Below are 27,787 nucleotides of genomic sequence, written 5' to 3'. Positions count from 1 at the left end.
AATGAAAAACTTTTGCAATGGTTCTCTCTCTAACAGGATAGTCTCTGGTTGTGTGAGAAGACATGTGAGAGTGGCATGTTGTCTTCCCCCCAGTATTCTCCACAGGAACTGAGAGAGCTCTGGAGATTAAAGGAACTGTGTGGAGATCCTTGTAGATGTGAGGAAAGATGATGGACTTGCCTTGGAAAACAGGGTGGTGTATAACAGTCATGGAAAAGTGTACATTTGGATTCATTCTTGGAACAGTAAGGAATATTAAGGTATCTTTTAGTGTTGGGTTTCAACTAAAGTATAACAATATTTGCACATCCCTTTTGATAATAAGTGGACTGATACTATTAATTTTCTATAGTATAGGTGTTGATCTGACAAAAACCAAAATGTTTAAGATAAATTTCCTTTTTATATAAAGTCAAAGACCTACTTGTAATTAATAAATGCACATAAGAATGCCAACTAGCCTGTCTTTTGTAAATTAAAGCAGTACTGAGTTAACTCAGTATAGAGCTGTACCAGGATCCACTGGCGAGCTGTGCTCAGCACCAGGGCATCTGGGATGTCTTGCTGTGGCAGGTTCTGTGCTGTCTGAGGGGCTGGGGACAGCTGGGGTTAGGATTTTTGTTGAGTTTGTTTGTATCGTTGTCATTTTAGATGATAAATATTATCAAAGTTTGCTTATACCAAATCTTGGAAGTACTGCAAACTTGGCCTGATTAGGAGGGATTTCCGATAGCTCAATTAGATATGAATCTGAGGGTACACAAGTGAAAGTAAAATAAGATTGAGGAACAGCATGCTGAAGAATGCAAAATAACTAGTAATGCCTTGCAGTATGCTGAAAACTTATTTATACTGTGGTATGTTAACACTGTAGGGTAGAATAAAGGTCTGTCAGATATTGACCTTAAATAGTCTAAGGCTGTGTAGATACTTCTACAGTTACTGCTGTTTTACTTTTGTTTGCTTTAAGGTCTTTGGAAGTAGGTGAAAATGACAAAAAAGAAGTAGCCTCTTTCAGTGCAGCACTAATTTTGTCCTATAATAAGCAAAGAGTTTACAACTGAATCATGTAATCAGTTCAGTAAAACCAATTCTCACCCCTGCAGTGGGAAGGTAGTATAAAATCTTGGCAAAAGCATTACCTTGAGTTTTATTTAACTGAAGCATTTAAGCACTGTTTGGTATCTCTCAAGTAAGACAGTTCAGCCAAAAGCACATGCTTCATGGAGACTGATAAAGTTTAGGAGCTGAAAGTGTTATTGCATAGCCCTCTGGTGCCACGTGTGAAACTCGCGTTCTCCCGTCCGTGCTCAGGCACAGGCCGTCCATACCCTCTGCAGGCCCAGTGTTGGCTTTTCCTTCAGTCTATCCCGAGTCCCTCCTCACCACCGTACTAACACACAGTCTCCATTTTCTATTGAGTAAAACTGCAAAGGCTTTAAGTCATTGTCTAGTTCAACTTCTTTTCCTTCCAGCTGGAATAACAAAGAAAAAAAAAAAAAAAAATCCTGATCAGACTTAAAACTGAAATCTGTTCCTGTAAACCAAATACAGGGCAGGCACGTGCAGTCAGGGAGGATCTGTCATAGTACAGGAATGAAATTAGGTCCTAAATTACAGCACAAAGACTGCCCTCTGTAAGTGAAATCAATTCGATTAGGTAGTAGTTTAGAAGATGCTATTGACCTTTAGCAGCATGCAGTATTTTATTACTGAATCACCCATTTTTAACTCACTTTAGAACTTTCATAGGACAGTTTCAGTTCTGAACCAGGAATTTTAAGTAGGCGATACAGCAATCCTTTGACCCTCTGAATAGTCATAGACTCTGTCAAGGGGAAAGAAAGAAGTTGTTAGAAAAATGCTGCTACCACTGAGCTGTAGCAAAGTACTAGTGTTTCAGCTGTGCTTGCTTACAGCAACAGTGAAAGGCTGTATTGCTGCTTCAGTTCTAACACTGCAATAAATGTCTCTCATACCTGAAACCATAACTGCTAATATCAAACTGAAAATGGCTTAATCTCTGGTGGATAGGACAGGATATGCTGTTATGGCTTAAGCTCTTTGATCCCATATACCAAATTCAAGTGTTATGGCTTCATAATTTACCTTTTTTGAGTTTGTATTTACATGCTAAACTAAGTGACCTTTGGGACACAGACCAGTCAGGTTCTGACTACTTGCATCTGGCAACTGTTCCTTTAAGTTTTCATTACCAGGAATTGGCTTTCCCTGCACAAATAAATGAATGTCACTGTGGAACTAGTGCCATTCTTAGAAATGGTATTTACATTAATTAGTCTGAAACAAATTGCCAGCAGGGTTGTAGAGTGGTTTACATTAGGAAGTCAGTTACATGAAGGGGTATTTTTTTGTAATGGATCTTGAATGAGCAAGCGTAGTTTGTTCCAGAGGTGATACCTGTGTTTGCAATAGATATACTCAATATTTTGGTTGAATTTTCACTTCTTTTGAAGCTTTATCTAAAGGCACAGCAATAGTGAGTTATTCCTGTAATACCACACATTGTACTTAAACAAATATTTTTCTATCAAACATTTTTGTAAAAGCTGTATCTATCTGATTTTATGCAACTTGTGATAATAAATGTGATTTTTATTTTAGAATAAAGCTTGAGTAAGTATTTTCTCTCAGACTCCATTCTGACACATCTTTTCAAAACACCAGTTTGATTTGGGACAAAGTCCATTTGTTCTAGTTTCACTACAGGCACTAAAACTTCAAGACAATTTGATACAGGTCAGAATTAGATGTCTAACTTAATGTATTAGAGACTAGATTAGATACTGTAGTTGGCTCTTATGACTTCATGGTCTTGTTTTTTGGTTAACACATCCATTAGATTTTGTATCACTTAGCCTCTGATTGCCTCAAATACATAAATCATGAACCAGCAGCAGAGGTCGTAAGACAAGCCTCAACTTTCAATCTTCAAGGTGGACTGAACGTAAGTAAGAAGGTCAAAAAAATAATTACTTTTTCAAACAATTTCTACCTTTGCAATTTCTTTCTATGACAGTGTCTTCAGGGGAAAATCTTCAGGAGCTGACAAAGCCAGTGGCTGCTGCCATTCTTTAATACAGATATTTGGAAAGGAGCTACACCTCAATTACTTAAACACAAGCCAAGGCTTCTTACCTGGTAGCTTTTTCTCTACTGGCTTCTGTTCAGGTTTCTCTGGACATTTAATTGTCAAACCTTAAGGAAGAACAGCGAGGCATTAGTGAAAGAACATTAAGCCCTGTTCTGGCAGTCCATTTTTATTACAAATTGTTTCCCCTAGCTCAGCCCGATCTAAACAAATGAGGATGTAGCCTGTATCTGAGTAGCAAAGATAGCATTCAGTCATGCTCTGGAAAATAAAGATTGATTTTACGAAAATACTCAAGTTTTTACTAATCTCTGGTAAATTAGGGAAAATATTTTAAAAGAGACTCCTTAGTACTTCACATTTTTTTTTGGTCAAAAGTAATATTTAAGTACTTCTAGGTAATTTCTAGTTAGCTTTCTAAAAAAAACTGGAGTAGAATAGAAACTGTTCATTCAGTTAAAAGCAGGTTTTTGACCCTCTATCTCAATAGCACCGTACAAGCATGTTTTAAGGAAGTTATTAGCCTAATTCTTTTACAGAGATTAAAAGATCCATTCTTAAAAAAGGTTTCTGTTATATCTAGCCAACTAGATTCCTTGTTCTATTTTCCAACTAAATGCATTAGAATGCAATATTTTACAATATTATTTTGTCCACTGTGTAAAAAAGGTTCACTTCTATCAACTGGGCAACAAAGGTCAATGAATTTGTAAGTCCTGGGATGTAACCTAGTTTAAAGATGTAGACAGCCCCAAATACCAATGCTGCCCCTATTTCTTGACTGTCCTAAAGTTAAGCAGCTATAAAAAAAAAAAAAATTATCAGAAAACAGTGCAGCTCCTAAGGTTAAAATCTCAACTGTGTTCTGTAGAGGAGCCATTCACCCTGTCAGAATAGAGTATTGATTACCTCCATTCCCCATTAATTTTTAATTAAGAAAATCATTTGGCTTGGGTTGAGGGGGAAATGAGAAAGTACACAGAAACAGGTTATCTAGATAGTTAAACTCATCAATACACACAGTTCAGAGAAGCAGAATTACAAGCTGGAACTGATGTCTCAAAGGCTTTTGAACCTTTTGTTCTCCATATACACCCAGGAAACACTAAGCTTGTAAGATATCTTAAATGCAGAAGGAGTGATTTTGACCATTTCACGCCTCTTACTCAGAAGCTGGTTTTTCAGAGTCAAAGGCTGTTGTCCCTTCAGCTCTCCTTCTTCAGGTGCACCATATTCTGTGTGAAGAAAAGTGCATGCAGACATGAACCCTTTGAAGTCTAAAACCCAACAGCAACCCTAAGGCCATAGTGGTGCTGGATCAGGTGTGAGGCTGCTGCCTCAGTTCCCTCAGCAGCTTGGGGACTGAGCACACGAAGCGATAGGCTCCTGCAAGGCCTAGTGCTGCAGCCGTGAGCCTTGATCAACTGCTAGAGGCTTTAGGAAATGCTAATTTTACTGTACTCGTACTCACTAAGACAAAGCGATGGGTATCTGGGATGGGCAGTGAGAAATTCTTCGCTTGGTTTGTTTTCCTCCAGGTTCCAATTTCCACCAGCTGCTAACCAGTCATTTCCAAATATTTTGCGATAATCAAGCTCTGCTCCTTTTCTTTCAGCAGGAAGGATCTGTACTGACACAGGAATGTCAGGTAATATAATTATGCAACTTTCCAGAGAATAAAATCTAATTAATGACACTGACTCCTTGCTCTTATTTAGGTGTTCAGGATGCTTTAATGCTACCAAGAATCTCACAACCCCTACCTCCATGTACTGACTGATCCATAAATTAATATCTAAGCAAAGATGGTTTTTGTAGCTATGGAACAGATGCTGCTTCTGCTCTCTTATGATAAAGATTTGCTGGAAGTTTGATTTGGTTTAGATAATGCTCGTTTCCTATTACAGAAGGCAAATGCTCGTGTTAAATCACTGAAACAAATTTAACTACGCTGCTTTTTTTTTTTTCCGGCCAGAGTATGGTTTTTTGTTAACAGTCCTGCAACTTCAACACTACTTGGGCACTTGAAAAAAAAAAACCCTCATTCTTCCACCTTGTACTAGTCCCAGCTGAGTTAGCAGCATTCACAAACAGGGCTGGATCTCGTAGCCCTGCTGAGTGCCCCATGGACTAGGTAGTGGAACCGTCAGCACTGCACTTCTGCACCCAAACAAACAGTAACCGTGAGAGAAACTATAAACAATTCCTCAGGCACTGATTCAACGTTTTTCCCCAGACTCATGCAGTTTGATGAAATATCACATACCTCAGATTTGTTTAAAACCTCCAATTGACTTATCTTGGCAATAATTAGCTGCCTCAGGGTCTCTGGGTTCTTCTCCGTGTCCATGAACGGGTTATTGTGACACTGCAGTGACCTCAAACTTGGCAGTTTATCAAGCTCATTGATAGATGACCACTGAAATGGAAGGGAAGAGTCTTTTGAGGAAACATAAAACATACTTAATTTCAGAACAATACACAGTAACACTGAGTTTCCTGTACAATGACCATAACCGAAATGATTCTTTTAGTCAGCGGAATCAAGAACTGTCACCCTGTTTATCTAGCTAGGGAAAAAACTGTACTGCATTTAATTAAGTAAAAAAAAAAACAAAGAAAAACCCCAAGAAATTACTCAGCATTTTAGAACATTAGAATTCTGCAAGAGTAATTATAAGGTAGCAGAGGGATATGACCAGCTACCACAAACGTGTTTAACTGAGCTGTTAAGAAATCTTTTTAAATTTTGAAAGTATGCCTCTGTGTTGATCAAAGTGTTCAGTAGTTACCTCAGGATCTTACACATCAATCAAAGAAATTTTTGAAAAGCAAATTGCAAGTTACTCTTAAACAAGATACATGTATTTACAAAATGTGAAACTATTACAATCTAACCTACCTGTGATATTTTATTGTCATTTATTGCAAGGCGTTTTAGTGAAGGAAACATTTTAGTCTTGTATCCTAGGAAAAAGAGTAAATTTACAAGACAACAGTGAAAACTTAAAATAAACAGAATTATAAAGCTATAAATAAATTACTACTTTTACGTACCAAATCCAGCATCAGGAAAGTGTATAGAATATAGTCCAGTGTTTCTAAGTATGAGCTGTTCTAATCTGAAATTTGATAGATACAATGATTACTGTACATGGCATGGGAAGTTTTTTGTGAAGAAATACTACATCAATTTATTTTTTTTTTTTAAACCAAAGATCTAATAAACATTTGACATAATGCATAATCACATACAAATGAACAGCAGCTTCACAGACAGTACCCAGACTTCAGCAGTGTTCCAGGAATAAATTTTTCAGAGAATAAACACACTAATTTCAAGCTTTCAAAATGGCTCCTGGATTTAAATGGTGTGATTTCCCAAATCATTTTTTTAAATAGCTTGTGGCTATGTAAAATCATGGTTGCTATTTTGGTGTACAGTGTAAAACACTCATTCCACAAATTAACCAAACTATCATATTAGTCCCACAATTTCCCAGTCACTGTCATTGAAGTGCTTAAGGAACCCACATCTTCTTTCCCTGGACAGTAACCCCAAAGCAAGGAATCATAACTCCAGCCTGTAACTACCACAAAGTTACTGCTCTTGAGAGTACAGTAAACCAGAAGAATCTGTGTAAAGGGTATTACCACAGCCCTTCTTTTGAGAAAGTGGAAATGCATTTACCCCGTGCAGTATAATTATACTGTTTGTTTTTTTGTTTTTGTTTTTTTTTTTTAATAATAAATTTTGAAGCATGTGCCTTTCAAAGTCTTTAAGCTACCCCAAAAAAGGTCTGAAACATCTAAAAGGGAGTGCCAGTTCAGAGGACATGCCACACACTTCTACCAGTAGAGTAACAACAGTAAACTTCCTCATAGTTAATAATCAAAAGCAGATAACAGACATGGAAGAATTATCACTGCAGCTGTTCACCTCCCTTCGACCTCTCTTTGTTTTGCCTTTTTTACAAGGGACAGATAAGTAGGCACCATGGGTGTAACGTTCTCATGGCCAACATCCATCACCAGTGATCTGTAGTGCGTTGGCCTTGGGAGCGACACCTTCCAGACTGCCCAGTGGCTTTCTGCAGGCTCAAACAACCCTGAGATAGCTGTGCAGCTGCTGCTGAACCAGCATTACATTGTCACGGTCAGAAAAGTGTTTCCAAGGAACAAATTCCATAGCTCCTTTGCTCTGCCACTCCACACAAACACTACAGTCCTGTCATCCTGGGTAAAACCCTGTGCATAATAATATACAAATAATTCAGGAATGTGATAAATCACTTTCATTTCATAAGTATATAATGAAAATCTAATGACATGCAGCTTCAAAATGTCTTACGATACAACAAAAATAAGATAATATTAAAATAGCTCAATTAAGTAATTCGGTTACTCTCCTCCAGAGGGCAAAATGCCTCTATTTCAAGATTCCATAAATCTTCCTGGCAACATCAATACTATCATATTTCAGTCAACAACAACGATGGAGATGAATATCCAGGACAAAGAATTTCTAGCAAATCTGTTTAACAGCTACCTGGGGAGATGTGCTATTAGATGCAGCTGATTTCCATCCAGTAACTGGTTGTCCGAAAGGTCAAGCAACTTCAGGGTCTGCAGGACGTTATCAGGCCTGCCACATTGGAAAAACACAAACACAAATGCAGAACATTTAAAGTTATTTGTAAATGAAAACACTAGTTTTCGACGTATATAACTGCTTGCAAATAATCGTGTACATTTATAAATGTTTTGAAGTACATCACCTGAAGTTTGCATCATTTATTTTATAATTATGTACGTCATGGTGATGTAAATTTTACAGTAATGTAACTTTATCTGCTTTGCAGTACATCGGTCACAAACGACTGACTGACTTGTGTTACTCATCCTACCTTTCCAAAACTGCAATATTATTAGAAGTAAGATACAATTCTTCAAGTACTGGCCATCCTGGAGCACAAAGAAGAACCTAAGAGGAAAAACTTCATTTAATATAACAGAAGTTGGGAAAAATTATTCCAGAAATTATACTTTATGCGGATTTCCTCTGAACAATGTTCAGAACAAGCCCTAACTCCCCACTCCAAAACAGAGAAACAGATTGCTGGCTCTTTCCTGTATATGGATCTACCAGCACAGATGGCATCAAAGGGGCTCTGCACAGTCACAGGACTGACTTACGCTTCCAGGCTGGAGGCTGGTAGCTGCCCTCCCTCAGGCTGTCTGACCTGGAAACTGAGGAGTTCATTTTATTCAACAGGGTTGTGGTGATCGGGTTTTCCCTATGATGAGGTGAGGAAACGGCAGTGTATACTTGACTGCTAATGGTTCTGGAACTTCTGCACATCTTATCAGGGCTCACAGACTTTTAAAATGTCTTAATTTATCAGAGCTTGAAGACTTCGCTGCCATGGGGCTGTGCCAGCACACAAAACCACTAAAAGCCAAGAACTGTGCTAAGTCAGTGCATATCCTGAAGTTTTCAAGTACTCTAAAGAAAACAAATTAGTTCAAAAGGCTACAAATTGAACAAAGATACGTTTTCAATCTTATGTCCTGAAATTACATAAAAATTATTATTTTACTTTATAAAGATTTATTTTTTGCAGACATCTACAGCAAATAACACAACTTTTAAACAGAAACACTTCCTACAAAGCAATGGAAATTGCTGGCATAAACCCTAGTTTTGTACACCATTGTGACAGTGCCAAACATTTTGCAGTTTAAGCAAATGGAGTCCCATAACCACTGGAACTGACCGGTTTTCTACAGATTTGTGCCTCTAAGTTGCATTTTTTTTTTTTTCCTGAGGTTCTTGTGCGTATTCTTCAGTCAAATGAAGTGTGAGCTCATTCTGACACTCCTTCCTTGGTTAGGAAACTTATAGGGGCTCTCTCTTCCATCTACATTATTATTTTCTTGGAACTTGCAGGTAATAAATTATTTTGAAGCCCCCACCTCTTTTCAAAATGTGTTTGTAATTGACTAGCAGATTCAAAGTTTTTGAGATGCAAGAGCACAGACATACACATGCACAGCATAATCACCTGAAGCATAATCACTTGCTTTTACATGAAAGCATAATCACCTGCTTTTACAGGAGGCTACTAAGGTTACAAAGCAGTGGAGTTCAGAGATCTGGACAATCACATTTGATTTGTTATGTCTACAGCTAACTGATTCTCCTATAAATGTCCACTATTCTAGACAACAAAAAGCCTTCTTTCATTAACTGTTCTTCATTCTGTTACAGCTGTATGAAGTTATAAAATTGGATATATATAAATCTGTCTCATTATATATATACAATATAAAATATTAACACTGACATCTCCAAGTGGTGGAATATGATTTGGGGCTGAACTGCTTCACACCCCAAAAATATGAAACACCATCCTGCTGCCGTATCTACAACACATGTAAACATATAAACTCAGATATAACAACTTCCCCTGCTCCAGAGCAAGAGCAGGAAACACCAGTATTTTAACTCTGTAATTTGGATGGCATTTCTCTATGTCAACAAGGCAGACCAAAATAGTCTAGTTATTAGTGATGAGGAAGCATGAAAAGAAGCCTGAAGAGTCAAGAGAAATTAGGTGCATATCCACTCCAGAGAGCCTTTGGGGATCCCCCCACAAACACCCTGTGTTGTGAGGGAAGGAACAGAAAAGCTGCACAAAACTGAAGTATCAGAAGACTGTTCAACAGAGCGACCAAATGACTAAAAAATTGCCAAAACCAAATGACAGTCACGTCACAATTCTCAGAAACTCAAATTAAGGAATTATCTGTATGCAAGCTTAAAACAGCTTCCATACAGAAACAAAAGATCATAGATCTAACACCAAATAAATACTCAGGAAAGATTGGGGGCTGGTTGTGGCTAGCTGGTAGGAAGGTTGGGACAGATAGCCAGTGGAATAACCTCTGCTGATCAAAAAAGAAAAATAGAAATTCAAGACCTACTGCAAAAGAAATAAAGACAAGAAACAATTGTCACCGTGTAAGTCCACGATGTTCCTATAGTTTCAGTCTCTCTATCCCAGGAAGCAAGTAATGTAAATGGCAAAGGCACAAAGAAGCTTAATAAGAATCATCAAAGCTATGAAACAGAAAATAGCTGTTCTCAGTTACTTGTATATAAAATGTTGGGCATTATTAAATAAAATTATCAGGCAGCAAGATCAAAACCCATGAAGGGTATTTCTTCATACGGCACACAATTAAATTGAATGTCAAAATTTTCAAATGGGTTCTTAATACTGTTAGATAAATCATGAAAGAAATAATCCACAAATATTCATTAAATGCAGACATACAGTCTCTAGCTCAGGAAGCCCCAGATTTCTGGACTGCTTTTAAGAAGCTCTTACTATATGCTTGCCCTTTGCCTATAATTTTTCCCAACTACGCGCTACTTGTCGGTGTCAGGAACATGATCTGCACCTCTGTCCTAACCCAGATCTCTCTTTTAGCCTGCATAATAGTAGATTATTTTTGAAATATAAGATTTTAGTTTGCAAACAGAATGACAACTATAGCATTATGATCTAAATGCTGAATAAGAAAAAATGGTTTTGGAGCCATATATATGAATCGATTACTCTCAAATGCATTAATTAAATTACTAAGTCAGTAGTTTCTAAGATATTTCACAGGACATCTTTCCCCCTTGAAGGTTATATGTTATATTTTGAACAAGTAATTGACAAGCATCCAGTAATAAGCTATTTCACTGATATATTAATAGAAATCTCAGATGTATTTAGAAATATACATATAATATACTAATGAAAGAACATTTTGGAAAATTGATGCTCAGTGCATGTAAATGTGGAGTTATGCATTACTGCAGTAATTAAGTATGTCCCTTTACTGTGAAAAATATTTCAAAACAGAGGAACAAATAAAAAACACCCCACAAGTCTTCTCTTTTTTTTAAAACTATCCCCGTGCCATATATTCTTACACATGGTAATAAGTTATTTTTAAATGCTGTTCACCATTAAATTGCTTTAATTTTAATCGAAACATTTCTAGGATTTTCAGACTTTGCTTATATTCCCATTGACAATCACTGTGTTTCTCTTTTGCCTGGATTATATTATTTGAAAAGTTGACTTTTCAAAGTAACTCCCCATATGGCTTAATCAGTAACATTTTCAAGTGATTTGTTCACAGAATATTATTGTCAGGTAGGTCCCTTTATTTTTTTCCTTTTGTTTGGCTGCCCTGGAATATCATTTTTAAGCACATACTTATGTTTCACCTCTTATGAGGGAATGAATCAAACAAATTTCAATTTTATAAAAAAGTATTTCTGAACCACAGATGCCTTTACCGCCTATGATGAACTGTCAGCTAGAGCAGAGTTTCAAAAACAAATGCAAAAGCTATATAATTTGACACTGCTCTGACTAACCTGGGGGTTACCCCTTGAGAGCTCTCATCTGCTTGAAGCAATGGTTCCAACCAGCCTTCCTGCCATCTTGGTATGGAGCAGAGCTGCTGCCAACATTTTAAACACCACAACACACAGATTTCCTCTGGTGAGCACTAGATGACGTTTAAAATGTTTGTAGCCATTTAATTCTTCCATTCACTTCACCATTCACACTGCTGCTGTTAGGGAAGGATTATCAACTGTCCTAGCATAAACCCCACTGAGGGTATAAGAACACACTGGACGGACACGAAACAAAATTACAGCAATGAGCCCCCTCTAGCCCTGCTTGCAGTGAATAAGTTTCTTTCTACTTAACTCAAACCTCAGTTTTGACAAGTGGTCTATTACTGGATATTGGCTGGCAGCAAAAAGCTGAAAATTCAGGTAATTTCACAAGGCAGTACATCCAAAATCTGCCCCTGAGAAATCCAAATAATGGGCTGGAATTTACAAGCCACTATGTAACACAGCACTACTGAGATGTGCTTCATAAACTCCATCTCTGAAAAAAGGCCTGCTGCTAACATATTTGACAACAGGACTTCACCCTTAATAAAACATCGTATTAGGAGAGAGTAAATGTTTGCATGCTTCAGTCCCTGAAACAAGTGAGAGCTCTGTTTACTCTGTGCTGTACCTGTGTTGCATATAACCAGGCATCAGGTATTCCAAGAGTAGTCTGTGTGTACAAAGATACTAAGCCAATGTCCTGCTGGTGCAAAGAGATGCCAGAACAAGTACTTTGTGTCATAATGACATACGTTCTTTTAATTTGCTTTTGTTCTATTACATGTGTAAAAATACAGATAAGCCTTTACTAACAACAAGGAAACAAAAAGTTTTCATTCACACTAACCTTTGGGACATGAAGTTATCCTATACTCTAGCTGCTTTATCTTGACTTGGTAATTTACAAGTGTAGATGAAGTTAAATGTTTCTTATTAGAGTCTGTGTCAGTATAACTTCCTACACTATGGAGGAATTGTGTTAGTTACTGCGTCACTAATACAGTTACACCACAGTACCTTTCCCAAGGATGATTACATTTCAGTAGAATAATATAATGCATAAATGTTTATTGTGCTTCCCTTTCCTCAAAAACCTAACAATATAAATAAAAACAAAACCGGAAAAGGTTATTACCTCTGACCATGTTATCTCAGTTTGATTAAGTGCCAGAATCCTCAATTTTGAAAATACACTGGATACAGAAGTTGATGCAGATGGAAATTTCATTTTGTTTTCACTGTGTAAAACCAATAATTATTAGCATTATGAATAATTGCATTTATTTAAGTCACTAATTTAGAATTACATATTAAAGACAAAAACAGTTTACACAGAAAAATTTAAAAAGTCACTTCCAAGGTGTCACACATTTTAAAATATTATAAAATATCCTTTCAGTTATATTCAGAAGTACACTTTCCTAATTTACTTTCCTACTTCATGACTGGGTATTTATTAATCTATGGTCTCCTCCTCCCCTTTTCCTCCCCTAAGTTTTGAACATGAAAAGAATGATTTTCATTATTACTGAATGAAACAAGGTCAGATTTTGGTCTTAACCTCCTTAGTGTCGATTGCAAATAAAGAGCCTACATGACAATCCAGACCCCAGTAAAACAAAAGGATGTAAAATCCACTCTCAACAGCAAAATACCACTATAAAATAGTTAAAAGATTCTCAAATCTGTAGTCTTCAAATTAGCTTTCATTACTCACCCCCAAACACAAGTTTTTGCTTCTTTCCTAAGGTCTGATCTACCTGCATATTATGATAAAAATCTCTCAGTATATTTACTTACATACTTAGGGGTTACATTTCCCCATTTACACAATCTCTTAAAGAACTGGTAGACGGCTAATCACTTTTACTCTTCTTCTAACATCCCTTCATAAAAGAATTCAGTAACAGACTTACCTGCTAATAATGTCTTTCTTTTTTAAAGTAAACAGAAGGTCAAAACAATAAAAACCAAATTAGGAATATTTCAGTTTGCAGCCATATGTACCAGATTCCAACATCAATCCTATTTTGCTTTTCAATTTTATCACAAATAACTTCTGAAAATCTATTGGTCTAGACTACACTTCTCAGCAGTGAAAAACTGAAGAAATTATTCTAGATGAATTAAAATAAATTATCTGTATTCTCACGCATGCTGGTAATAATAAATCTTAGCAACATACACTCTAGGCAAAGTTAGATTTACAAATTGCACCCAGGTTGTAAATAGATGTTCTGTGCTAAGTATTAAAGAAAATGGAACACCTACGACTATGTAAAAAATACATTTTTGTCACATTAACTATAAGAACAAATACAAAAACTGAGGTCACTTTTATTAAATTAAATTGGTATTTATTTCAATTTAGCTTGCACCACTTTCAACTGTTATAGCTACATTGTGTATACTGTACAATGAAGGCTTTGGAAGCTGCTAATCTTAACACAGATCTCCACAACTCTCAAAAAAAAACAACAAAAAAACCCCCAAACCAACTCATATTTTGGGTTTCTGCCTTCAGTTCTATTGCCCTGCTGCTGTCCTTCAATGACTAGCACGACCTACAAAACAGATGAACAACTCCGACTGGAGAGTCAGCCGTCAAGGTGTTAACCTTGACGACAAAACAAACTTTCTCAAGTTGCAGCTATACAATTAGCTTCTCAACATTAGTGGTTTAGGCTGCTACCTACTTAGAGATTTTAATCCATTGTGTCAGTTCACACCAGAAAGTTATTCTGGCATGTGCCAGCTACAGTGTATAGGTGTGTACTAGAAATGATCTTTATTCTGAAATTATTTTGTGAATTCTTTCTTGTTTCAACTGAATTGCAGCTTTATTTAAAAACATCCTCCCTCCTTCTCCAATGTCATCACTGTACAAGAGCTTTTCCCCTAGGTCTGTCACCATGATCCACAGCTCTTATCAGCATAGTTTCAGGACAGGAGTAGACTGGGTCTTGGGATACTTAAGGTTTGGTTAAAGCATTATGGAGATTTTAGTTTGGTGTTAAGATGCTGTTGGTAAAGCATCATTCTTAAACAAAAGTGGGCTCCTAAATAAAGATTTGCCTGGGCAGTCACAATATATAAACAACAATAAAAACCAGAGATAAAGTCTTAAGACACTTGGAATGACTTTAAAAGAAAATACATTTACTTTACAGTTTTTCGATGTAGAAAAAAACCTCTAAGTTCATGAAAAAAACCCCAAACAAGTTTGCAAACACAGAAGGCAAACAGATAGCTACTGCTAAACCCAAGTAAAAAATGCTAAGCAAGATTTTTAAGTGATAAGGATGTGTTACTAGTGCTTTCACTGGCAGGCTGCAAACTCCTGCAGCAGTGCCAACTCAAGGTCTTGGCTTCTTCTGAGGGGTCCCCCTGCCAGCAGCATCCCCACGCCCCGCCAGTGCCAGGCAAACCCCACGCACACGTATCCAGAGAGTGTGACCTGCTGCACATGCACACAGCAAATCTGGCTATGTCTGCTGTGAAGCTCATCTCCCCGCTGCAAACCAGACTCACTGAACACACGCAATGTGGACACATACACCTGTTAAATCAGTTCTACCTTGGGGCTAGCTAAGCTTTAAAAATCAAGAGAATTAATTCTTTTTGGTGTCCAGAAATGCTGTAAACCAAAGTTTCTGTACTCTCTGCTTCCTCATTTCTATAAATGTACTCTGAGTGATTTTTTTTAACTGCAGTCTAACTGCCTGAAAGAGCCTACAGCACCCTGTAAAAAACTGTAATGCGTTATAACCCAGTTGCCCTAGCCAATAAGCCAATTTGCATAAAAATGATGAGATCTTATGTAGAATACATTGACAAATGCCTATATTCCTGTAAATGTTTAATGGCTTAATGAAATATGTACTTTATTTTTCAGACAACCAATTTCTCTCATTTTACAAAACTACAGTCAACATCCATCTGTCCCAAGCACTTCTCCAGAATTTAGTTTTACATGGCTTCTAAATTCCTAGGGTTTTAGTCTTTCCTTGGAAAGGAATGTCTGAAAAATACAGTACATCTGAGTTACTTAAGGACAAGATTTAAAAAAAAAGTATTAAAAAACTTAGCTCACATTAAAATGAGTATTGAGGCATCCAGTTGCCTTTAGAAAGCTGACCCTATATCTAAAAGAGCCTCTTTTTTGTCCCTACCCCAAAGGAACAGAAACATTAATATTTATACCTGATATTAAGTGTTTCCAGATTTTGAATTTGAGAAGCAATAGCTGTTACTGTCTCCCACGATGATATCAGATTTTTTGATAGATTTATATGCCTGATATCTGAAATTTCACATTAAGAAAAAGCAACTTATCTCAAATCTGAAGTTTCTTCTTCAGAAATTAAAAGAAGGGTTTGGTTTTGAATCAAATAAACAGAAACAGATTACACTTGTTTGGGCTAAGAGATACTACTGCTCAATTACAGCAAATTATTTTTATTTGTAGTATGGAAATGGCTTATAGTTTTATAAACGAGCTTAGCTTTACAAATCCTAAAATGGATTAATTTCTGTATTGACAGGAACTTTTACCAGTCCTTGCAAACGAGCAAGTAGTATCTGCTTTGTATTTCTATAACATTGCTACAACATGCAGTATATTGAATACATTATTTATTATATATTGGACACCTCTGGTTCCAATAGAATGTATCACTGGTATTTTTATGGGGTTATTTATTCTAGAGTTAAATTAAAAAAAAAAAAAAAACAAAAACCAAAACATTGCTGGAGCCTTCTGAAATTGCAGTCACAGTAGCAACCTATGGCAACATTTCTATTTTTATTCCCAATTGGCATTCCCTCTCTAAAATTGTAGACATCTACTTTTCAACTCTGTAAACACTGCATTAATCTTCTAAACATAAACTGCAATTTTAAGCATTTATTTTTTTTTTTATTAGTAAAAGGATACAAGTATCATTCATTGAAGTGAACACTTGCAATGCTAAAATATGTACTTTATTTGTGGTATCATGCAATATAGCAAAAAAGGATACTAGCACACGTTCTGCTGATTTCTTCTTTCTGACCAGCATGGCTCACTGCACACTCACGCACAGAGATATCTACCAGTTGGTTCAGTTGGCTAAATGAGAAAAAGCATTCTGTTAAGTAATCTTCAAACAGAAATAGGTATGTTACATAAATACCTGGTTATTACAACTAAATAATATCCTTTTTATATATATCGTCTCCTTTAAAATTAGCAATGTGCAGATTGCTACATTGCGGTGTTTTTCTTACTTGAAAACAAGACACATCTTTATTTTTTGCCTTTACATTGCTACTACAAAATAGGTCTGGTTGAACCACAACCCCCACCTCCCAAAAAACCCCAACTGACCCTCATCCAACTAAAGAAAAGCAAAAACCAGACAAAACGTAGCTATGCAAATTCAAATTTAATTAGAGGTTCCAAGTTAAACAGTCTCTTGTAATATGTTTTCCAAGAGGTTCTAAGTTATTTGGACATTTTTAGTATCATTTACCAAAAAGACAAAAAAGGAGTATTTTCAAATGCTTAGTATGTTCTGGGAAACAAAGGGAGAATAGTAGTGGAATATCAGCTCAGGACACTGCCACCTACTGAACTGATACCTCTCTACTGCTGGAGGTTATTAAAACTGCAACCCATAACACATCAAGTCACTTCCTTTCTTACCCTTCCAGATAAATGAACATGACCAGAACTCACTGAAAGACTTTTTCACTTGCAGTACAGTGACCTTTTGGCTTCCCTCTCTTAGTTAAAGTCATTACTGGTATGAGTAAACAAAGATGAAATAATACTGTACAATATTACGAAGATATTAAAATGCATTTATTTAAAAAGGACCATGAATGTGTATGACTGCCAATATCACGATAATTTATCTCACTCATTCCTCCCCAAATATCATCACCTCCTACTCTGTGAAATCAAATGAGGGTTGTGAGCGCTCAAACATGACATAATCCCAGTTCCTATCTGTAAAAGAGGCAAATTATGAAGCTACAATAAAAAGATTTCTTGTCTCTTCCACCATAATGCAGTTTGGCTTACTGTTAGAGACATTACAGTATAAGACACAAGTCAGGCAGCTTCCTTCCTTGCAGTTGAACTATTACTTGACTAATCAGTTGCTAAGAGCATATCTTCGATTTTCCTATATTACACTTGCCTTTGTTGTTCTGCAACAGAATCCATGCCAACAAATTCCACAGTCTTCTTTCCAAATACCAATGTATTCTCTGTCCCATGTCGAACATCTTGCTCATCATTCAATTGATACCGATCCTTTACTGCAGTAAGAAAATCTACTCCAAAATTTGCCTTGTTTGGCCGGATAAACGATCCTCCTTTAGGATGCCTAGAGCAGAGCAGCCAGGAAAATGTGAAATATTAAAAGTTATTATAAGAATGACTAGTCTCAAAAGTACTAATTATTACTTTTTTAAAATACTGGGAACGAAAGCAGTCAATTCTACAGGCTAGTTTTAAACATTACTGTTCCCACTAAGTGAGACCAGGTGAGACTTGCAAAGTATCTTTGATGGTATTTGATCCAACAAGCTCACATTGTGAGACGCCACGAGAACTGAAGCATCACATGTCCAAATGTACTTACACATCAAAATTACAATGCCACTGCCATTAGTAGAAATAACTGCTCTGTTGTTTCCACCCCTATTATGAATCCAGTTTTTCTAGCAAATTAGGTTTCTACCTATGGATAGACACACAATTACCTAAATCGTACAACAAATGTGTCTGAAGTCTTACCACAGCCTAAGGCCCACGGGAATACTCAGAATAGTCATTGCCGCATTATATTTGACTTGAATAATTCACTTGTAATACTAAGAGAATGCAGCCTTGTCCTTCCATCCACACAAATGACATGAGACTCAAACTGTACCACTGGGAACTCTTACACAAACTCAAATTTTAAAGATTCTGATACTAACTCAGTAACAGTTTTGAAACTGAATATTCAACAGAATTATCCAGCTAATGTATATTCTACACAGTCTTATGAAGTTTCTTAGTTTTTTTTGAGCAGTGAAAAAACTATCGCATGGCAATTTCTATCAAAGTTAGCAAGAAGAGAGTATCTAGAAAGAACTGGCAGAGTCAAGTTGTGAGAATGGTATCACAGAGCAGACGGAGGATCAGCCAGAAAACAGCAGGAAGAAAATCAGTAGTTATGATTACCTGTCTGCCTTCCAGCTGAGAAGAGTACAGACTTTGGTTGGAAAGTACCCAGGAGGAAGAAATCACTTATGTAAATAAAACTCCTCATTTCAAAACAGCATGTAAACATCAAGTGGCTAATTAGCAAACCATAATATAAACCACCAACACTACAGAGCTCAAAATTCACTCAGAAAAACAGTAGAGACCCTGAATCCTATGGATCTATTTCAAGTAGATGGAATAGCTTGGGAACCATATATTCACATTTTTATTAAAAAATCAGTACTGGAAATTGCCTGTGCCAGTTTAATTCATTAACATTTCTAATACTTACTTAAGTATTCTTAAGAAGGATCTGCATAGAAACTAGATAGTGTTTACTTGAAAAATATTTTCAGTCTAGTTTTTTTTTCAGTCTAGTGCAGGATTCTACTTGGGGCTCTGGAAAGAAAACTTGTATTCTGGTCTACCTTGTCCATATGTAATTCATCCTAGGTCCTGCTGTATGCTTATTCTGGTATCTCCTATCCTTTTTCCTATCACCTTGATTCTCCCCACTTTGTCATCACCATCCCTCTGCACTCAACAGTTCTGTTATTTTTCTTCCTTGGCTTTCCCTAGACTTCTCACCAGAGCTCATCTAGACCCTCATATCTGCACTCCTCCTGTCAAGCCACTGATCCCCGGTGTAGCCAACGTCTTTGGGTCTCTCCATCACCATACCCATTCCTAAGCCCATTTCTGTCCACTCAGGTCACCATTTCTATTGGCATCTCCTTCCTCATTGTCTTTGCAGGAGCCAGTTCTATCCCTAGGAAAACTGCAAAGGAAATTAGCTACCTTGCCCCTTATCATCTGAAGCTACAGGAAAAGTACGGTGCATTTCTCTCTCAAGACCCTTCTATTTTTTGTTTTGATCGTAGCAAGATAATAGTTTCTCTCTCCTGTTCCTATCACTTCCAAGCACCACGCATACTATCTTACCTAATGTATAGTCATTTCAATTCCATAGGCCTAAGCTTCTTCTTCAGTCCCACTCTATTCACGTGATCTACTTTTTCAAGAACTGTCACATAAAAGGGCAGAAAAGGAGCCTGCAATAGGAACCTATTTTCAGGCAAAATGATTGTGTGTTCAAGGAGAGGGGTCACTCAGCTGTAACTTATTTTCCCTAAAATACACTGCCTGTGTTAACTTTTACACTAGGGAATGAACTGTACAAGCCATATGTACATATCAGACAACGAATGTACAGCACCTGGACTCATGAAAGAGCACACACTTAGCAATCAGTCTCCATAACTGAGAACTAAACAGATAGATCCTAGTCCAAAAAGAGTCATCCAACACGCATATCATGAGGTGGAAGAACCTGTTGACTACTGATCAACCTGACAAACTGACCATTCAGATGTCTGATATCAGGGATTTTACTCCCATGTGTGTAAAATGTCCTGCAGCCAGGACAATACACTGTGTAGAAATGAAGTGGTAGAAGATATGTCCCAATTTCTTTAAGCAGAAAATCTGGAATATGCCCAAATGGGGCTCTGGCAACCAGCTGGCTCTGGTTAATACAGACACTTCTTACTGACTTTTAAAATAGAGAGATTGACTCCAATCTCAGAAGTCAGCTTGTAGGACACTTCCTATTCACAATTCAGTAGCCTGAAGCAATACAGCCCACCTGCTAGCATGCCCAGGGCCCTTGAAAGATATTTATTAAAATTTAGATTAACTGTCGGCTTCCACTGGTTAACCATTTCCCTGAATAAAGATGAAATGAGGCATCATTCTTCTTTGCTGATTTAAAACAAAGTGGTGGCATTGCTCATCATTATAGGTACATGACAGCGCTTCATATGCTAGAGAAATGTCACACACATACGCTTCTTAGCACCTGAAGAATAACGCAGTAGTACATAAACTGTATTCTGCCAACAGTTACACACTTGAGCTGCCTGACTGCAGAAGCAAGCTTCTGAGCCAAAGAGAGAGATCTCAGCTTTATCAGCCTAGATTGTAAAGGCAGACCGAAGAGCTTCTTTGCCCAGCACCAGCTGTTTGCAATGGTTATCTGAAGGCAATTATCATAACGACCAGGCCACACATACTACAAAGCTCATAAGATGTCATAAAAATACAGCTAGTTGAACATCTTTTCTAGATAGGCTCTGAACAGTTCTCTTCCTTTTAGGGGAAGGTGCTCAAGAGATCAGACTTCTTTTAGAAGAATCTACACACTGCAGTGAAGAAAACCCTTCAAGTTTTAGAACAGTCTGTGGCAGCCTTGGCATCAAACAGTGCTTGGAAGTGACACCTAAGACTAATCTGCTGTGGTGTATCAAATTCCTGACTGCATGGCAGAAGCTTTGCAAACATGAGCAAGTACTTTCAGTTCTTGCAAGTTTACCTTAGCCAAACAGACATGAAAGCTGAGTCTGAGCTTTCACAAAACAAGGAAAGACAGACAGACATCGGCAGTTCCAGGTGCCATCTTAAGGTTCTAGTGGTGCACAGGGCAGGTTTGAATAGTGGTTAGGGACAAAAGTTTTGTTTCAGTACTGTTCTATTGATGGCAGAGAGCAGAAGTCTCTGATGGGTACAATGACACACCATGAAACAATCAAAACTTCCTAACTGAGACCTTCTGAAACTAAAAGTAATCTTGGGAATGCATTCTCCCCTTGCTAAACAGCAATTGTTTTTTCTTCATAGACACTAAAATGATACTGACATCTTCCTGTATTTGAAGAGTTTGTTTGTGCTCTAAGTAGACATTCCTGAAGGTGAAACTGTCATTTTTGAAGGAGATAAGAGTCTAATTTAATATAAACAGATCTTCTTTTGGGCAGGAACATAAATTTCATGCAAACAGTAACACCTGATTGGTCACAACTGCTGTCTGTAAATTTGAAAACATGTCCATACACAGCTTATAAACCTCAATGAAGAAGGAAAAACTGAAAACATGCAATGCCTTTGCCAGGATAACTTGGCATTCCAGGACTACACAAATATTCAAAAGTCAAAGTTCCCACTAGAAGAAAACTTAACACAAAGAGGGGGGAAAAAGGCCACAAAGATCTGAGAAGCAATCAAATTTTTTCCAGGCTGAAAACATTACAGAAACAAGCTTTACTATACTCCCCTCCATTTCTCTGGCTTGCTGTGAAAGTCAAATCTGATTTGCACTACTGAACGTAATCTACCCCTTTCCTGCTTTGCCTGTTTGGCTACAGGTAAAAATAGTATTCCCAGAAAGGATTTAAAAAGAGCTACTTTTTAATTTTGAATTATTTAACAGATAAATTCTTCTGCTGTTTCAGTCCAAGACCAAATGGCTCTACTTGCTGGCTCGAGAACAACTTTGATCTGAACTGACAATTAAGTATATTCTTTAACAAGCCCTGAACTGCTCAATACAAATACAGCAGCCTCCTTTGCTACCTCAGGGAGCTCCATTTGTCTCCAGAAGACGTTCTGGCAGATACAAGACTAGACCTACTTTACCCACAATATAGAAATCATAATTTTAATATCTCTTTTTTTTTTTTTTTTTCCCTTCTATGTGTCATTTTACAGCAACAGTTCCAAGTCCCTTCCATATCATACTCCTATATTCAGACAGGAGAAAGTGACAAGACTCATCTACTCACGAAAATTGAAATTATCACAATTTTCACAAGCTGAAAACACATGCACTGTTACTATATGCCTTTAATTATTCTTTCGGAGGAAATTCTCATAATGAATTTTCTCTCTGAATCATCCATTGGGAGCACAACAAAGTGCATGTACAAATATACCACCTCTAGCTATGAAAAAAACCTTTGAACCATGACTAGTCAAAGCTAGTGAGACTCTGGAAAATTGTCACTGTGTACTTTTCTTGTTCTTTCACACCTCTCCAGTCATCTGCTATTAGCCAGTGTCAGAGGCAGGAAACTAAGCAAGACAAATCTTGAAACTGACTTAATACAGCTACTCTTAGGACTTTCGTTTCCATGCCAGTTGGAAAAAAAAAAAAGATCATTTGCTTACCTTCTCCTCAATGGCTCTAACTTTCTCAAGATAATTAACATGAGGAATTAATTTCAGAGAAAAGTCTTCTAACATTTTCCAACAAACCAAAGCAAAAACACATCCAAAAGCAAGACTACAGACAACTTTTATTTTCTTGGTCTGTCACCTTCTTTCATATTTTCAAAAGCCTTCTATTAATTCTCAGTGCTGTCACATGATTTGATTTATATTCTATTCATTTCACTTGAACAAGCACTTGAACAGTCAGAAACAAATGGTAATCAACCTGCCCTTTTAGAGTTATTACCAACCTTGGAAATTAAGAGGTGGAAAAAGACCTAAAAATCTCTCCATTTCATCCCATTAAGGTAAGACTGGCTGTGATCCAGTCATCAAAACAAATATCCATGTAATGTCACATCCTTTCTCCAAAAGCTACCAATAGAAAATGGTTGGGAAAATATGACAACAGAGCAAGTATTCTAATGATATAGCCACAAAATATTCTATCATCCTTCACCACCGCAGTGCTCAGGAACTTACTGAACTAGCAGCCTTTAGTATTTAAGAGCCACTGATGACCTCTCTTCTATGAACTCATCCAGTTATTCTTTTAACTCACAAACTTTTAGCTTCTGCTGTGTCCTCTGACATGGAAAACAACAGCTTGCTGCCATTAGCATCAACTCTAGAGTCCTGTATTCCCCAATCTCAAACATGTTATGTGCTCAAGTCTTTAAACTTAAATGTAATACATATATATACACTTTAAACAAGTACAACTATACTGTGTTTTGCATGTATTAAATGCAAGGGAAGATACTTAACAATCCCTCAGTGATACAAATATAACACAAATCATTATCAGGAACTTGGTATTTTCCCGTAACAAAATACATGCAAGTCACCTTAAAGCCAAATCTAAACTGTCGTTGAGAGAGTTAATATGGACCAATATTTCACTACAGAATTAACCTACAGATCATAAGTAGGACACACTGAGTTCCTTACTAAAGCAGGTCTAAATCTACTAAAGGTAATATTAATAACATCCAGAAGTCACATTTGATTACACACCTCTGAAAACATGACTTGTATTTTCTAATTATTTACCATATTCTAATCCCTGCAACTGGATTAATAACAACACAACTGCCTTTATGGCAGAGCTAGTCAAGCATTCGGATTTATTATCTTTTTAATATCAGCCAACTGATAACAAGAGGGTTTGCCCTAGAAGTTGCAAAAGGGCATTTTCCCATGACCATTTCGTCACATGACATGCCAACACTGTGAATCAACTCACCTGCACTTAAAATACTGTGTTCCTTCATAGGTACCATCATGCTTTCCTCTCTGAGGATCATCCCATTCCACGCCAAGCCAAACTCCTGAAAAATATGGTAGATACATTTTACAATGCATGGCATAACAGCCATAGAAATCATAGTTGTAAGAAACCTCTGAAGCACATCTAGCCTAACCTTCTCTCTCAAAGCAGGAGGTTATCACCAGCACTAAGCCAGATCAGGCAGGTAAGTCTTTACTTAGCCAGATCTTGAAAATCTCCAAGGAGAGAAAGATTCCAACTTATCCGGGCAGCCAATTCCAATGCTCCATTGCTTCTGTAGAGAAAAAAGATTTTCCTGCTGTCCAATTTGAACATGGCCAATATTTGTGGCCATTGTGCCTTATTATATAAGCTAATACTAGTAAGAAGAATTTGGCTCTGTCATCTTTGTAACTGCCTGACAAACTGCTTGCTTGCAGCTATCAGATGCCACTTAATCTTCTCTTTACCACACTAAGGAAGCCCAGATCCCTCAACCTCTTCCCACAACACAAGTACGTGGTCTATGCCTTTATCTTGGCAGCCCTCTGCTGCATCCTCTTGAGTTTATCCCCACCCCTCTTGAATTGGGATGGTCCCAAATCAGATACATCACTCCAATGGCCACCTTATGAAGAACCTCTGCTCCCAGAGAAGGTAACAGCTTCCTTGGATTTGGTGACTATGTTCATCATTCTAATGTAATCCAGAACAACACATATCTTGCCTGTGACAAGAGCTCACTGTTGGCTCATATTCATGGCAGTCCCCACCTTAACTCCCAGGTACTTTACCACAGACCTTGTGGGTTGCTAATGTTTCTCCATCTGTACTGATACATGGGTTTATTCAACACTACGTGTGGAAATGTATCCTTTTTCAATCTCTTAGAGCCAAACCTAAAGTTCATAAAGCTTACTCTGGATTGCAGTTCTACCTTTTGTCACATCAGCCAGTTGAGGGTGAATGCTGTACATTATCTGAGACTCTGATGAATATGTTACGCAATACAGACCCCAGCATTTATTTCTGTAGAACTCGTGCATTACTAGGTACCAAGTAATTGATTACCTCTTTTCCACTTGACAGACCTGTGGACTTTCAACCCACTTAACAGTCCATTCATCTGGCTTGTATTGCTCCAGCTTCCAAATAAGATTCTTTATACAGACACTGTTAAGACTTACTAAAGACAAGGAATATTACATCCCCTGTTCTCCCTTTGTCCACATTCCCAGTCATCTCACCACAGAAGCTAAGTATGCCAGTCATAACTTTTTCTTTACAACTATCAAGTGCTCCCAGCTACCATCTTACCCTTCATAGGCTTGGAAACAGACTCCAAGGGGAATATACTACATGATCTCTCCAGGAACTGAAGTTGATGAGCCTACAGTTCCCCAGTCATCCTCCTTGCCTCTTCTAGAGCTCTATGCAAGGCTACTCTCCTTCCAACTCTCAGCGATCTCCCCATCCTGTCACCACAATTTTTCAAATGTGGCATATAGTGCTCTCACAATCAAACTGGCCACATCTTTCAGCAACCTGGGCTGAGTCTTATTCGTCCCCATGAATCTGAATACATTATCAAAGGAGAGCCTAGTCTGTTGATCTGCTGCTGCTGCCTGTCTCTCTCCTTCCCACACTGTGCCAGTACACAGAGATCAGGGAACACCGTTCATGAAAACTAATGGAAAAAGGAAGGCACTAGGATCACCAAAAGTACTTTTTACACTCCTGACTTCTAAAAACACAACAACTTATCTACATTAGAAGTTGCCATATTTACCCAAGAACAACATCAAAAAACACAATCTGTAAATTGACACATTCTGACTTTTTTTCATTAAGAACATAATTAGAATTTTGAAAACAACCATTAAGTGTAAAGGTTATTTACTATTGCGATGTTTACCTGCTGTAGGAGGAACACTGCCAACATAGCGTACAGTTGCACGTTCTGTGCCACACAGGATTCTGCGACCCAGCGCATCAGCAGGCACCCAGGCAGCCATCCTGGGAAAAACTGAAGCCCGAGCTTCTCACAGACCTGCAGAGACAGAAGCAATGCCCTTAACACACCCAGGTCACCGCTTCCATAAGCCCCCCTCTACCTCCTCGGGAGCGACCCCCGTTACGGAGCAGCCCCTGGGGCCTGTGCTTTCAAGGCACAGAGCGCAAACCGCCCGGGGATGGCGGCGGGCCCGCCCCGCCACAGCGCTGCCAGCGAGAGTCCAGGCAGCCGGCCCCCGCCCCGCGAGGGACCGTTACCGCGCGAGGCTCGGGAAGGCGTTAGGGTTAAGCACCATCGGTTGGCCGAGGGCGAAGCAGCCGCAGGCGGAGAGCAGCTACTCCCCGGGCCGGGCCCACCCTCCTCACACCCGCACCTGGGGACGAACCGCCGACACCCACAGCCCCGGGCACTACCGGACCCGTCTTCCGCCCTGCGCAGACTGACAGTTGTCACCCCGCCTCGCCTGGCCTACCGACGCGCTCCCATTGGCCCCAAGCCCCTCAGTGCCGCCTTAGCTTAGCCGCTATTGGCCTACCCCCGTCTTTGACCTCCCCCCTCAAATCGCCGCCTTCACGGCCAATCGACGCAGAGCGTCGCTGTCGCAGAGCCTTCTGGGTAATGCAGTTCGCCGAGGCGGCCACACCGCAGGGCCTTGCTGATCCTGGACTACAACTCCCAGCATGCTGTGGGGCGAGCACGGCGTGCGACACCCAGCCCTACCTGAAGGCCGCCCGGGCGGGGCTGTGAGGGGGGGCTGCGCGGGGAGGGCCGGCCGTAGCTGAGGGGATTCCCCCGCCCAGGGCGGAGCGCCGGGGGGGCCTCAGCCAGCCTACGAGTAGCCGCACATTTGCGGTGAGCTTGTAAAGAGGCAGGGATGTTCCCCTGGGAAACTGCTGCCGTGTTAATATTTTAAAGCAGCGGGTGGTAGACAAGCCATACGGCCGTTCGTCTGATATCGAGCAAGATGCTATTAAACCGATTCAGCTCGTGGCTGATTCAGCATGGAGCAGCACAGGTTCACAGGGCCCGTGCCAGGCAATGCTGGCTGGGCCTCTTTGGCGTCAGACCACCAGCTTCTTCAATTTACAGGAGTGAAATCAGACTTGCTTATCACATTTAGAAGCAAGCAATATGCATTTTTCTGCCTAAATGCAAGTTGCATGTTGAACCAAGGCAGTAAGGCCACATTTAAAGGTTGGGGCACTCTCTGGGAAGACAGCAACGCTGGAGATGGCGAGTGCCTCACTGAGCAGCAGAGAGTTCCCCTGGCCGGGGAAACTAGTGTGCTGCTTGGTTTTACATAAGCAAATGCAGCAGAGAAGTTGTATTATCTCAGCACTAGGCACTGCTACAGCTGTTGCTGCATTTATTTCAACATCCACTATTTGGGAAAAATACCAATTAACTGGAAGAAGATCCAGAGAAAAGCTGTAACAATTAGAGAACACAGTGTAAAAAAAAAAAAAAAAAAAAAAATCAAGGTGTCCAATGTGTGTAGATTAACAGCAAAAACTCAGGCTTAACTGAATTCTTTAAGTAGCAATTGCAGGGGCACAGCTGTTTAGTGAGAGTTCTCTGGTTGCATAGACAGGTACGACAAGATCTAGTCTCATTCACACAGGTCTGTG

The 27,787-nt window shown here is 38.6% G+C and overlaps 2 protein-coding genes across 7 annotated transcripts in view; one reads left to right on the top strand and one right to left on the bottom strand.

Annotated features, from left to right (window-relative positions):
- The window catches only part of B3GALNT2 (beta-1,3-N-acetylgalactosaminyltransferase 2), a 30,099-nt gene extending 28,573 nt beyond the window's left edge, over positions 1–1,526 (top strand). For all 3 annotated transcript variants that reach the window (XM_042795770.1, XM_042795769.1, XM_042795768.1), the window contains one exon: positions 37–1,526. In XM_042795770.1, coding sequence (XP_042651704.1) covers positions 37–171 — 135 coding nt within the window. In that variant the 3' untranslated portion in view covers positions 172–1,526. The remainder of the gene's footprint in view (positions 1–36) is intronic.
- Positions 1,125–26,606, bottom strand: TBCE (tubulin folding cofactor E). Of its 4 annotated transcripts, none has more exons than XM_033008760.2 (17): positions 26,533–26,606; positions 26,061–26,195; positions 24,122–24,206; positions 17,774–17,962; positions 16,610–16,698; positions 15,792–15,891; positions 12,724–12,826; positions 8,020–8,096; positions 7,662–7,757; positions 6,170–6,234; positions 6,015–6,079; positions 5,379–5,531; positions 4,584–4,737; positions 4,279–4,347; positions 3,160–3,219; positions 1,737–1,828; positions 1,125–1,475 (listed from the first exon to the last, which is right to left on the bottom strand). In XM_033008760.2, exons 2-17 carry the CDS (start codon positions 26,158–26,160, stop codon positions 1,383–1,385), a joined length of 1,590 nt encoding a protein of 529 aa, XP_032864651.1. In that variant the 5' UTR covers positions 26,161–26,195; positions 26,533–26,606; the 3' UTR covers positions 1,125–1,382. The 4 variants fall into 4 exon arrangements, with proteins under 4 accessions (XP_032864651.1, XP_042651701.1, XP_032864656.1 ...); XM_042795767.1 differs by having other exon boundaries at positions 26,558–26,579; XM_033008765.2 differs by having other exon boundaries at positions 26,452–26,533.
- Between the last annotated feature and the right edge of the window lie 1,181 nt (positions 26,607–27,787).

This window comes from Tyto alba, unplaced genomic scaffold (assembly GCF_018691265.1).
Source record: "Tyto alba isolate M040663 unplaced genomic scaffold, T.alba_DEE_v4.0 Super-Scaffold_22, whole genome shotgun sequence".
NCBI classification, from domain to species: Eukaryota; Metazoa; Chordata; class Aves; order Strigiformes; family Tytonidae; genus Tyto; species Tyto alba.
Note: the sequence above shows the minus strand (reverse complement) of the source record. Positions and strands in the feature narration are given on the sequence as shown.

Coding starts and splice junctions, on each gene's coding strand:
- TBCE (XM_033008760.2), bottom strand. CDS start 26,160: ATGGCTGCCTGGGTGCCTGCTGATGCGCTGGGTCGCAGAATCCTGTGT. Junction 17,963..24,121: donor ACACAGTATTTTAAGTGCAG/GTGAGTTGATTC, acceptor GCTCTGCTCTAG/GCATCCTAAAGGAGGATCGT. Junction 12,827..15,791: donor CTGGAAACACTTAATATCAG/GTATAAATATTA, acceptor GGTTTTACACAG/TGAAAACAAAATGAAATTTC.